The sequence below is a fragment of the Heptranchias perlo genome, unplaced genomic scaffold, assembly GCF_035084215.1.
Source record: "Heptranchias perlo isolate sHepPer1 unplaced genomic scaffold, sHepPer1.hap1 HAP1_SCAFFOLD_117, whole genome shotgun sequence".
Classification (NCBI taxonomy): Eukaryota; Metazoa; Chordata; class Chondrichthyes; order Hexanchiformes; family Hexanchidae; genus Heptranchias; species Heptranchias perlo.
Window position 1 is genome coordinate 176,403 of NW_027138396.1, and position 13,257 is coordinate 189,659.

General features: G+C 43.3%; 1 protein-coding gene across 1 annotated transcript in view; it reads right to left on the reverse strand.

Annotated features, from left to right (window-relative positions):
* The window catches only part of LOC137307993 (mucin-2-like), a 90,918-nt gene that overhangs the window by 49,168 nt on the left and 28,493 nt on the right, over nt 1-13,257 (reverse strand). The window contains exons 4-7 of the mRNA XM_067976962.1: nt 7,533-7,620; nt 7,332-7,441; nt 6,340-6,559; nt 6,099-6,224 (exon numbers count right to left, since the gene is read on the reverse strand). Coding sequence (XP_067833063.1) covers nt 6,099-6,224; nt 6,340-6,559; nt 7,332-7,441; nt 7,533-7,620 — 544 coding nt within the window. The remainder of the gene's footprint in view (nt 1-6,098; nt 6,225-6,339; nt 6,560-7,331; nt 7,442-7,532; nt 7,621-13,257) is intronic.

Here is a 13,257-nt window from a genome sequence, read left to right on the forward strand (position 1 = left end):
ACTAATATAACACCTCTCTCCCTCACACTAATATAACAACCCCATTACACTAATATAACACCTCTCTCCATTACACTAATAATACACCCCCCATTACACTAATATAACACCTCTCTCCATTACACTAATATAACACCCCCCATTACACTAATATAACACCTCTCTCCATCACACTAATATAACACCCCCCATTACACTAATATAACACCCCCCATTACACTAATATAACACCTCTCTCCATTACACTAATAATACACCCCCCATTACACTAATATAACACCTCTCTCCATCACACTAATATAACACCCCCCATTACACTAATATAACACCTCTCTCCATCACACTAATATAACACCCCCCATTACACTAATATAACACCTCTCTCCCTCACACTAATATAACACCCCCCATTTCACTAATATAACACCCCCCATTACACTAATATAACACCCCCCAATACACTAATATAACACCTCTCTCCATTACACTAATATAACACCCCCCATTACACTAATATAACACCTCTCTCCATTACACTAATATAACACCCCCCATTACACTAATATAACACCCCCCATTACACTAATATAACACCTCTCTCCATCACACTAATATAACACCCCCCATTACACTAATATAACACCCCCCATTACACTAATATAACACCTCTCTCCCTCACACTAATATAACACCCCCCATTACACTAATATAACACCTCTCTCCATCACACTAATATAACACCCCCCATTACACTAATATAACACCCCCCATTACACTAATATAACACCCCCCATTACACTAATATAACACCTCTCTCCATCACACTAATATAACACCCCCCATTACACTAATATAACACCTCTCTCCCTCACACTAATATAACACCCCCATTACACTAATATAACACCCCCCATTACACTAATATAACACCTCTCTCCATCACACTAATATAACAGCCCCCATTACACTAATATAACACCTCTCTCCCTCACACTAATATAACACCCCCCATTACACTAATATAACACCTCTCTCCATTACACTAATATAACACCCCCCATTACACTAATATAACACCTCTCTCCCTCACACTAATATAACACCCCCATTACACTAATATAACACCCCCCATTACACTAATATAACACCTCTCTCCATTACACTAATATAACACCCCCCATTACACTAATATAACACCTCTCTCCATTACACTAATATAACACCCCCCATTACACTAATATAACACCTCTCTCCCTCACACTAATATAACACCCCCATTACACTAATATAACACCCCCCATTACACTAATATAACACCTCTCTCCCTCACACTAATATAACACCCCCATTACACTAATATAACACCCCCCATTACACTAATATAACACCTCTCTCCATTACACTAATATAACACCCCCCATTACACTAATATAACACCTCTCTCCCTCACACTAATATAACACCCCCCATTACACTAATATAACACCCCCCATTACACTAATATAATACCTCTCTCCCTCACACTAATATAACACCCCCATTACACTAATATAACACCTCTCTCCATTACACTAATATAACACCCCCCATTACACTAATATAACACCTCTCTCCATCACACTAATATAACAGCCCCCATTACACTAATATAACACCCCCCATTACACTAATATAACACCTCTCTCCCTCACACTAATATAACACCCCCATTACACTAATATAACACCTCTCTCCATTACACTAATATAACACCCCCCATTACACTAATATAACACCTCTCTCCCTCACACTAATATAACACCCCCCATTACACTAATATAACACCTCTCTCCATTACACTAATATAACACCCCCCATTACACTAATATAACACCTCTCTCCATTACACTAATATAACACCCCCCATTACACTAATATATACACCTCTCTCCCTCACACTAATATAACACCCCCATTACACTAATATAACACCCCCCATTACACTAATATAACACCTCTCTCCCTCACACTAATATAACACCCCCATTACACTAATATAACACCCCCCATTACACTAATATAACACCTCTCTCCATTACACTAATATAACACCCCCCATTACACTAATATAACACCTCTCTCCCTCACACTAATATAACAACCCCATTACACTAATATAACACCCCCCATTACACTAATATAACACCTCTCTCCATCACACTAATATAACACCCCCATTACACTAATATAACACCTCTCTCCCTCACACTAATATAACAACCCCATTACACTAATATAACACCCCCCATTACACTAATATAACACCTCTCTCCTCACACAAATATAACACCCCCCATTACACTAATATAACACCTCTCTCCCTCACACTAATATAACAACCCCATTACACTAATATAACACCCCCCATTACACTAATATAACACCTCTCTCCCTCACACAAATATAACACCCCCCATTACACTAATATAACACCTCTCTCCATTACACTAATATAACATCCCCCATTACACTAATATAACACCTCTCTCCATTACACTAATATAACATCCCCCATTACACTAATATAACACCTCTCTCCATTACACTAATATAACACCCCCCATTACACTAATATAACACCTCCCTCCCTCACACTAATATAACACCCCCCATTACACTAATATAACACCTCTCTCCATTACACTAATATAACATCCCCCATTACACTCATATAACACCTCTCTCCATTACACTAATATAACACCCCCCATTACACTAATATAACACCTCTCTCCCTCACACTAATATAACACCCCCCATTACACTAATATAACACCTCTCTCCATTACACTAATATAACACCCCCCATTACACTAATATAACACCTCTCTCCATTACACTAATATAACACCCCCCATTACACTAATATAACACCTCTCTCCCTCACACTAATATAACACCCCCCATTACACTAATATAACACCTCTCTCCATTACACTAATATAACACCCCCCATTACACTAATATAACACCTCTCTCCATTACACTAATATAACACCCCCCATTACACTAATATAACACCTCTCTCCATTACACTAATATAACACCACCATTACACTAATATAACACCTCTCTCCATTACACTAATAGAACACTCACCCAGTACACTAATGCATCACCAGTTACACTAATATAACACCTCTCTCCATTACACTAATATAACACCCCCCATTATACTAATTTAGCCTCTCTCCATTATAGTAATGTAATACCCTATTATACTAATATAACACCCACCCATTACACTAATATAACATCACCCATTACACAAATAGAATGCACACCCATTACACTAATATAACACCACCCATTATACTAATATAACACTCCCCTATTACACTAATAACCTTTTTCCATTACTCTAATTTAACCCCTCTCCATTATACTAATATAACACCCTATTACACGAATATAACACCACCCATTACACTAGTGTAATGCACACCCATTACACTAATATAACACCACCCATTATACTAATAAAACACTCCCCCATTATACTAATATAACACCCCCATTACACTTATGTAACACCCCCCATTACACGAATATAACACCCCCCATTACACGAATATAACACCCCCATTACACGAATATAACACCCCCCATTACCCTAATATAACACCCCCATGACACTAATATAACACCCCCATGACACGAATAACACCCCCTATTACACTAATATAACACCCCCCATTACACTAATTTAACCTCTCTCCATTATACTAATATAACACCCTATTACACAAACATAACACCACCCATTACACTAATGTAATGCACACCCATTACCCTAATATAACATCACTCATTATACAAATAAAACACTCCCCCATTACACCAATATAACACCCCCATTACACCAATATAACACCCCCATTACACCAATATAACACCCCCATTACACCAATATAACACTCCCCATTACACCAATATAACACTCCCCATTACACTAATATAACACCACCCATTATACGAATAAAACACTCCCCCATTACACTAATATAACACCCCCATTACACTAATGTAACACCCCCATTACACTAATGTAACACCCCCCATTACACTAATATAACACCCCCCATTACACTAATGTAACACCCCATTACACTAATGTAACACCCCCCATTACACTAATGTAACACCCCCCATTACACTAATGTAACCTCTTTCCATTACTCTAATTTAACCTCTCTCCATTATGCTAATATAACACCCTATTACACTAACATAACACCACTCATTACACGAATGTAATGCACATTCATTACACTAATATAACACCCCCATTACACTAATATAACACGACTCATTATACTAATGTAACACCCCCCATTACACTAATGTAACACCCCCCATTACACTAATATAACCTCTTTCCATTACTCTAATTTAACCTCTCTCTCTATTATACTAATATAACACCCTATTACACGAACATAACACCACCCATTACACTAATATAATGCACACCCATTATACTAATATAACACTCCCCCATTACACTAATATAACACTCCCCATTACACGAATATAACACCCCCCATTACACTAATATAACACCCCCATTACACTAATATAACACGACTCATTATACTAATGTAACACCCCCCATTACACTAATGTAACACCCCCCATTACACTAATATAACCTCTTTCCATTACTCTAATTTAACCTCTCTCTCTATTATACTAATATAACACCCTATTACACTAACATAACATCACCCATTACACTAATGTAATGCACACCCATTACACTAATATAACACACCCCATTACACTAATGGAACATCACCCATTACACTAATGGAACATCACCCATTGCACTAATAGAACATCACCCATTACACTAATAGAACATCACCCATTACACTAATAGAACATCACCCATTACACTAATGGAACATCACCCATTACACTAATGGAACATCACCCATTACACTAATAGAACATCACCCATTACACTAATAGAACATCACCCATTACACTAATAGAACAACCCCCCCTGCCCTATATAATATTCTGGTTCAACTCACTACTTTCTATAATACGCTCTGATATAAACACACGAGGGGCTGGTGGAAACCGGGAGGCAGTTAACATTAGCCGGGAGACTTACCCGCTCCCTTCCTGCAGTCTTTAATTTTAACCAGCAGGCAGCAAGGACATCCACTGGAAACCAGCAAGGTCCTTCTCCAAATATGCAGAATGGGCTCTGAGGCCACGATCAGGCCCCGACGACTGGTGGCCTGAGCTGGGGAAGCTGTTGTGTCTTTCCCAGCAGGTGAAGACTGCAGGAAGAGGAGCCGGGCCCACAAGAGCTCGAAAGAGGTACATTTTTAAACTTTTTCTTTTACTTTCTTCGTAGGGCCAGGAAGGGCAGGAGTGTTGGTCACGCAGCTGAGGTCAGGAAGATACTCGTCCCAACCCCAATCTGCCCGATTCCTGCCCCGAGTTAAAATCACAGCTATGGTTTATAGCATTCTCCAAAAGAGAAAGCATATACAGAATCCCCTGTATTACAATCCCTCTGATATAACACACCCTGTAATTAAAAATTATAGTTCCCTCACTCTTATCCCTGCCTTTATTTCAGGTGAGGTAAATCAGAAAGTACCGATTCCAGAAGTGTTAGCAGTTTGCTTTATTGAAATGTTACTTTAGTTTAGCTCCTGTCTCAGTGCTAAAGTCAGGGGGTGAAACCTCAACGGCCAACACATCCTACATCAGTGGGCATTGTAACAAAGTGGTAAATTTTAAAATATGAAGAAAAATAATTGCAAATGCTGAATATCTGAAACAAAAGCAGAAAATGCTGGCAGTAGACAGCTGATCAGTCAGCATAGGTAAAGGCAAAAGACAAGTTAATTTTCTGGGTTCTGATGCATAACCTGTCTTTTCTCTTTACAGAGTGTGACAGATGTGCTAAGGCAAATTTTAACTTCACTTTTTATAGTCACATGAAACATCCTCCTCAACTTCATCAATAAAGGTAAACACCATCACGTACAATTATTATTTAATTGAATTAGATTTTCTGATGTACTGTGTCTTACTAGAAGGGCAGAAGCAGCCATCAATGCAGTGGTCCTCACACATCTGGCTCCTATCAGGGTTTGAGCATGTGTCTGCACATGGAATTCCACACTCCTCATAGGTCATATTCAACTGGCATGTTTTTTCTGGAATAGAGAAAAACAGCCAACTTTTAGTGTCTTCATCATTTCCATAAGTAAATAACTGCACTTGTGATTTGATTAAGAGGGTTTGAGGGTGATTGATTTTAAAGGTACTTGCCACACATTTCTTCTCTTCTCCAGTTGCTGGGTTTCCCTCCAACATGGGCACACTGTCTAGAAAATTCTGATATGGTATTGCAGAGGCAGGATGATGAATTGTTTAAATCCTTGCACAGACACAAGTCCAGCATGCAGCTCTTGATAAAAGGTGCTAAATCTAAGATACCATAGCAGTTGGCAAAACCTGGCTCTGTGAGTACACTTTCACACATGGATTCCTGAGCAGAAAAGGAAATTATTTAGTGATGGACATATACAAACATAATCTGTACATCAGCCTTTAAAAGGTTTACTTTTTTATCAAATCTCCTCTAAAAATCCAAATTATTTTATTCACTGGATTACTCATTAACTTAACGATCATCTAATAGATTGTTGAGGCACGACTTCCTGCTTTGAAATCCATTTTGATTTACAGCCTCCGGGGCCCCTTAACACTGACAAAATCCCATAAAATGTTCCTGTGCATTTTCCCCATTACTGAGGTTAGGTTAACTAGCCTATAATTCCTTGGTTCATCTTTCACTCCTTTTTTGGATATCAAAAATAATACATTTCATCAATAAGTCTGAAAATACAAGCCAGAGCCTTGCCTATTCCCTATCTCATTTTATTGAACTGGAATATATCCAGGAATCCTCAATCATATGGCTTGTGGCCTTTCTCAGTGAGAATATCAATTTAATACCAATTTGTGGTGAATTAATATCAGTTTTGCGCTGTGGACCTGTGCCTACTTAGAACTAAGACAACCCTGCACAAAAGAGGCTTTAATCCCCCAACAGTCTGGGCTAGATTCAATCCAAGGTCCTGGTGGTGAAAGAACAGTTTACTTCATCACTGTGCCACCCGAGTTCACAGTCTTTAATAACACTTAATTATCCATGGAAATCAACAGATACATTAGAAACTAATGTTAAAGAAAGATTTATGGGAGTTAAAACAGATTCAAGCTAGAAGGAGGTTAATTAAGGAGAACCATTCACTTACAAATTCTGAACAATTTTTGACACTTTCAGATGAGGGTACATCTTTGCATTGCTCCATGGGACCATTCAGTTTATTCAAGTTTCCATACTGGATAGGAGTCAGATGGTAGCCTGTAATCAGTGATGGGCAATAAATGAACAATTTGCGTCTAATATCAAACACAACACATCAAATGTGATGGGAAGTGCCCATTACACATACCATTTGAAAAAATTTCGTTATCACGAATGCCATTGAAATCACCGCACAAGCCACATGTTGTATTGATAAACTGCTGGTCCAGTTCAAGCTAATGCAAAAAAAGAGAAAATCATTAGAAAATGTTTTCTGAGCTATATTTCAAGTAAATTATAAAAAACATACATTTTTTGCTTTCATTGAGAAAGTTTTGAAGAAGCTAAATGTTTTAAGTGTCATTAATGATAGAATCAATAAAATTTTGTCAACTAAAATCATGTAAGTAATGAATTATTTTCTTTTGCTACAACTTTATATCCAGCAGAGTCATGCCGTGGCTTCCCTGTCAGAGCCACTGTTCTATTGTGGGCTGATCTCTCACAGTGCAGCTGGTCCATCCTATCCAGACCCAATTTCCATCAATTGCTATTAAATCTGTCGCTCCAGCTGACCTAGATAGAAAGAATGGAGCTGCTGGGTTTGGGGGCACCAGTCAAAAATGAGTCACCTTTAATGACAATCAAGGTAACTTTAACTCTGGGTGATGATGTAAAATGGGTGATATCGAATTAGCCGCCCGTGCAGTCAACGGAAGGGAGAATCGGGGCCGGGGGGGTGGGGGGGCCATATAATGGGCAGCCATTTAGATTTTTCCCATTTTACATTAGCGCCTAAGGTTAAAATTAACTCCAATTTCTCTGCATGCAATTTTAGGTTTCTAACCTCTTTTTTTTTTGTAATATGACTAATATTGGGGGGAATTTTAACTCTCCTCAGTAGTTGGGATCAGAGCAGGAAACCACTGAAAATGGAGCAGTTCCATTTCCCACTCTGTTCCCGCCGATCTTCAATTTTAATGCCACTGATTTTGGCAGCGGATGAGGCACCCACCAGACTCAAAGGAGACCTTCATGAATAAATATTAATCGAGGCTCCATGGCGTTTATAGGACTCCAATGGCATTTTATTTGGGGGCCGAGGCGAGGAATACACTGCAGCTTTCCCGTCAGGCTGAAGCAGGTCGGCAGCTGGTGGGGAGGATGAAGAGGCCCTCCAGGTCAATGAAAAAGATTTCTTTTTTGCGGCCAGGGGGAGCAAGAGTACTCCTGGCCCCAAAAAGGAAAGCTGGAAGCTGGCAGGCGGCCAAGGGCTGCCTGATCATAGATGCCCCGTGCTCTCTTCCCACCTGGAACGGGCAATAAATGGACCATAAATAAGAACAATAGGAGCAAGACTAGGCCATTCGGCCCCTTGAGCCTGCTCCACCATTCAATAAGATCATGGATGATCTTCAACCTCAACTCCACTTTCCCACCCAATCCCCATATCCCTTGATTCCCCTAGAGTCCAAAAATCTATCCATCTCCGCCTTGAATATATTCAATGACTCAGCATCCACAGCCCTCTGGGGTAGAGAATTCCAAAGATTCACAACTGTCTGCGTGAAGAAATTCCTCCTCATCTCAGTCTTGAATGGCCGACTATGCCCTTAGGTCTAGACTCTCCCGCCAGGGGAAACAATCTCTCAGCATCGACCCTGTCAAGCCCCCTCAGAATCTTATATGTTTCAACGAGATCACCTCTCATTCTTCTAAACTCCAGAGAGTGTCGGCCCGTTCTACTCAATCTCTCCTCATAGGACAACCCTCTCATCCCAGGAATTAATCCAGTGAACCTTCGTTGCACCCCCTCTAAAGCAAGTATATCCTTCCTTAGATAAGGTGACCAAAACTGTACACAGTACTCCAGGTGAAGTCTAACTAAAGCCCTGTACAACTGTAATAAGACTTCCTTACTCTTATACTCCAACCCCCTTGCAATAAAGGCCAACATATCTTTTGCTTTCCTAATTGCTTGCTGTACCTGCATACTAACTTTTCCTGTTTTGTGTACGAGGACACCCAAATCTCTCTGAACACCAACATTTAATAGTTTCTCACCATTTAAAAAATATTCTGTTTTTCTATTCTTCCTACTAAAGTGAATAACCTCACATTTCCCCACATTATGACCAGTGGCATTTAACTGAGGCCTAGGAATTAAAATACCCCCGGCTTGAAACTGCGGCATTGAGGAGAGTGCGAGACATCGGGGAGGAGACATCGCGAGGAGACTTCGTGGGGGGAGATATCATGGGAGAGACATCGTAGCGGGAGACATCGTAGGGGGAGACATCATGGAGGGGAGACATTGTGGAGACAGGCAACACAGGGAGAGACATCGCGGGGGGACAGACATCGCCGGGGAGAGACATCACGAGGGGAGACACATCGCGGGGGGAGAGACAAATTGCAGAGGGAGAGAGAGACATCGCGGGGGGAGAGACACATTGCGAGGGAGAGACATTGCGAGGGAGAGACATCGTGGGGGGAGAGACATCGCGAGGGAGACATTGAGAGGGGAGACATTGGGGCCAATTTTTGGATGGCCAAGCGGGTGCTTTGGGGGCAAGGGGGCTCCTTAAATGGCGGAATCCCGGAGTGGGTTCGGAGCCCGGCTCCAACCCGCTCACCTCCGGGTTCCCCAATGAGGCGTTTGGGTGCGCGCCCAGCTCCCACATGCAGGACCCCCACCAGCAATTAAAGCAGGTGGGATAATAATTTACATTGTTATTTAGCTAGTTGAGGTACTTGAGAGACCTTGTTGACTGGAGGTTTTGGCAGGGGTGCAATTTTGAAGGATCCTCAGCGTGTTTCCCGTGCTGTGGGAAACACTCCCTGTTCCAGCAGACGTGTTTCAGCCAGCAGCCAGCGGGAGATGCAAAGGATTATTTGACAGTGTGAGGAGAATACCTCATTTATTGCAGCAGGGCACTGTGTTACTTCAGACAAAGTTTTGGCTGCAACACCTTTTGTCTTTCCACTCAAAATTCTTAATTTATACCCAAAACTCTGCTGTTCAAATGCATTTACCTACTTTGCGGCCCCCCTCAAACTCACACCAGGATGGGGGGGTGCCGTAGCTGCATTCATCACTTCATCCGAGGACGAGCAACATCACCAGCCTCGCCAGGCATGCCGTCCACCTCCGCCACGTGGAGCTCCACAAAACAGTGCTGTGGAACAGGCACCTGCACAAAATAGTCGAGCAACTACACATACACCCACTGTAGAGAGACCCAATGGGTGGCATCAAGTGTGGGTGTTCATGGTAAACTTCATGAAAGGGACTTATTGCACAAACCAGTCAAGAATGGCCAAGACTCGGCAGTAGTGGTGACAATAATAATATTTAATGTGGCACAAACAAAAATCAAATATAAATAAAAAACATGACAAACCGTCAAACACCCTTGTGCATCCCCTTTGTGCTTACAAAACCTTTGTCTTATGCTTACGAGTACTCCTACGTGGTGCTTCCCCTGTGGCTGCAGCAGAGGTAGTGGCAGGTTGCTCTTGGTCATGCCCTGACAGATTCGATGCTTTCGGCCTATGACCTCTGGGTTTTGGTGCCCATGAGGGCCCCTCCAGAGGCTGCTCCACCTGCACCTGTGCAGGGGCAGACTCAGCCACCTGGAGAGGAGGCAGCATTGCGGGTACTGTTTGAGAGGGGGGCAATGGGTGAGACATGGGAGCGCTTTGAGTGGTGTCCCCACTTCCATGTCCCCTTTCACCATCATCCCTCTCCTGGGCCACGCCCACATCACTCCTACCACCCTGCTGGATGACAGTTTGGGAGCACATGTGTGAAGCCTTGTAAGGCCAGTGCCAGAGTATCTGCCTGCCTGTTTAAGGCGGCAGAAAGTTGCTCACCCTGAGTCCGAACGGCCGTTGTCAGGACCTCAATGGACTCATTGGTGAGCCGTGCTTGAAGCTCGAGGGAGGGTAGCCTTCCCTCCATCGCAGACATTCCCACACTTACCCACGACACTATCTCAGAGATGCCCTCATGTCCCTGTGACAGTATCTCAGAGATTTCCTCCCGTACCAGTGTCACCATTCCACTCATGCAGGAGTTGGACTCCTCCATCCTCTGCGCGATTGTGGAGAGTGCGCGTGGCACCTGTTCCAGCACCTGGCAAATGTGCTGCTGTCCCTTGATCATTCTCCTTTTAAAGGATGGCCCCCAGGGTTCAGCATCTGTGTCCAGCTGAGCAGAGCCTGGAGAGGAGTGGTCCCACCGACACGGACTCTCCACAGCTGCCCGTGCCACCAGTGTCTGCTCGTGCTCACATGTGCGGTGACTCACCATGTGCCACTACAACTAACTGAGGACGGGGACCCACCGAGGTTTTTTTTCATTCGTTCATGGGATGTGGGTGTCGCTGGCGAGGCCGGCATTTATTGCCCATCCCTAATTGCCCTTGAGAAGGTGGTGGTGAGCCGCCTTCTTGAACCGCTGCAGTCCGTGTGGTGAAGGTTCTCCCACAATGCAGTTCGGAAGGGAGTTCCAGGATTTTGACCCAGCGACGATGAAGGAACGGCGATATATTTCCAAGTCGGGATGGTGTGTGACTTGGAGGGGAACGTGCAGGTGGTGTTGTTCCCATGTGCTGCTGCTCTTGTCCTTCTAGGTGGTAGAGGTCGCGGGTTTGGGAGGTGCTGTCGAAGAAGCCTTGGCGAGTTGCTGCAGTGCATCCTGTGGATGGTACACACTGCAGCCACTGTGCGCCGGTGGTGAAGGGAGTGAATGTTTAGGGTGGTGGATGGGGTGCCAATCAAGCAGGCTGCTTTATCTTGGATGGTGTCAAGCTTCTTGAATGTGGTTGGAGCTGCACTCATCCAGGCAAGTGGAGAGTATTCCATCACACTCCTGACTTGTGCCTTGTAGATGGTGGAAAGGCTTTGGGAAGTCAGGAGGTGAGTCACTCGCCGCAGAATACCCAGCCTCTGACCTGCTCTTGTAGCCACAGTATTTATATGGCTGGTCCAGTTAAGTTTCTGGTCAATGGTGACCCCCAGGATGTTGATGGTGGGGGATTCGGCGATGGTAATGCTGTTGAATGTCAAGGGGAGGTGTTAAAATCTCTCTTGTTGGCGATAGTCATTGCCTGGCACTTGTCTGGCACGAATGTCACTTGCCACTTATCAGCCCAAGCCTGGATGTTGTCCAGGTCTTGCTGCATGCGGGCTCGGACTGTTTCATTATCTGAGGGGTTGCAAATGGAACTGAACACTGTGCGATCATCAGTGAACATCCCCATTTCTGACCTTATGATGGAGGGAAGATCACTGATGAAGCAGCTGAAGAAGGTTGGGCCTGGGACACTGCCCTGAGGAACTCCTGCAGCAATGTCCCGGGGCTGAGATGATTGGCCTCCAACAACCACTACCATCTTCCTTTGTGCTAGGTATGACTCCAGCCACTGGAGTTTTCCCCCTGATTCCCATTAACTTCAATTTTACGAGGGCTCCATGGTGCCACACTCGGTCAAATGCTGCCTTGATGTCAAGGGCAGTCACTCTCACCTCACCTCTGGAATTCAGCTCTTTTGTCCATGTTTGGACCAAGGCTGTAATGAGGTCTGGAGCTGAGTGGTCCTGGCGGAACCCAAACTGAGCATCGGTGAGCAGGTTATTGGTGAGTAAGTGCCACTTGATAGCACTGTCGACGACACCTTCCATCACTTTGTTGATGATTGAGAGTAGACTGATGGAGCGGTAATTGGCCGGATTGGATTTGTCCTGCTTTTTGTGGACAGGACATACCGTGTCCATTTTCCACATTGTCGAGTAAATGCCAGTGTTGTAGCTGTACTGGAACAGCTTGGCTCGAGGTACAGCTAGTTCTGGAGCACAAGTCTTCAGCA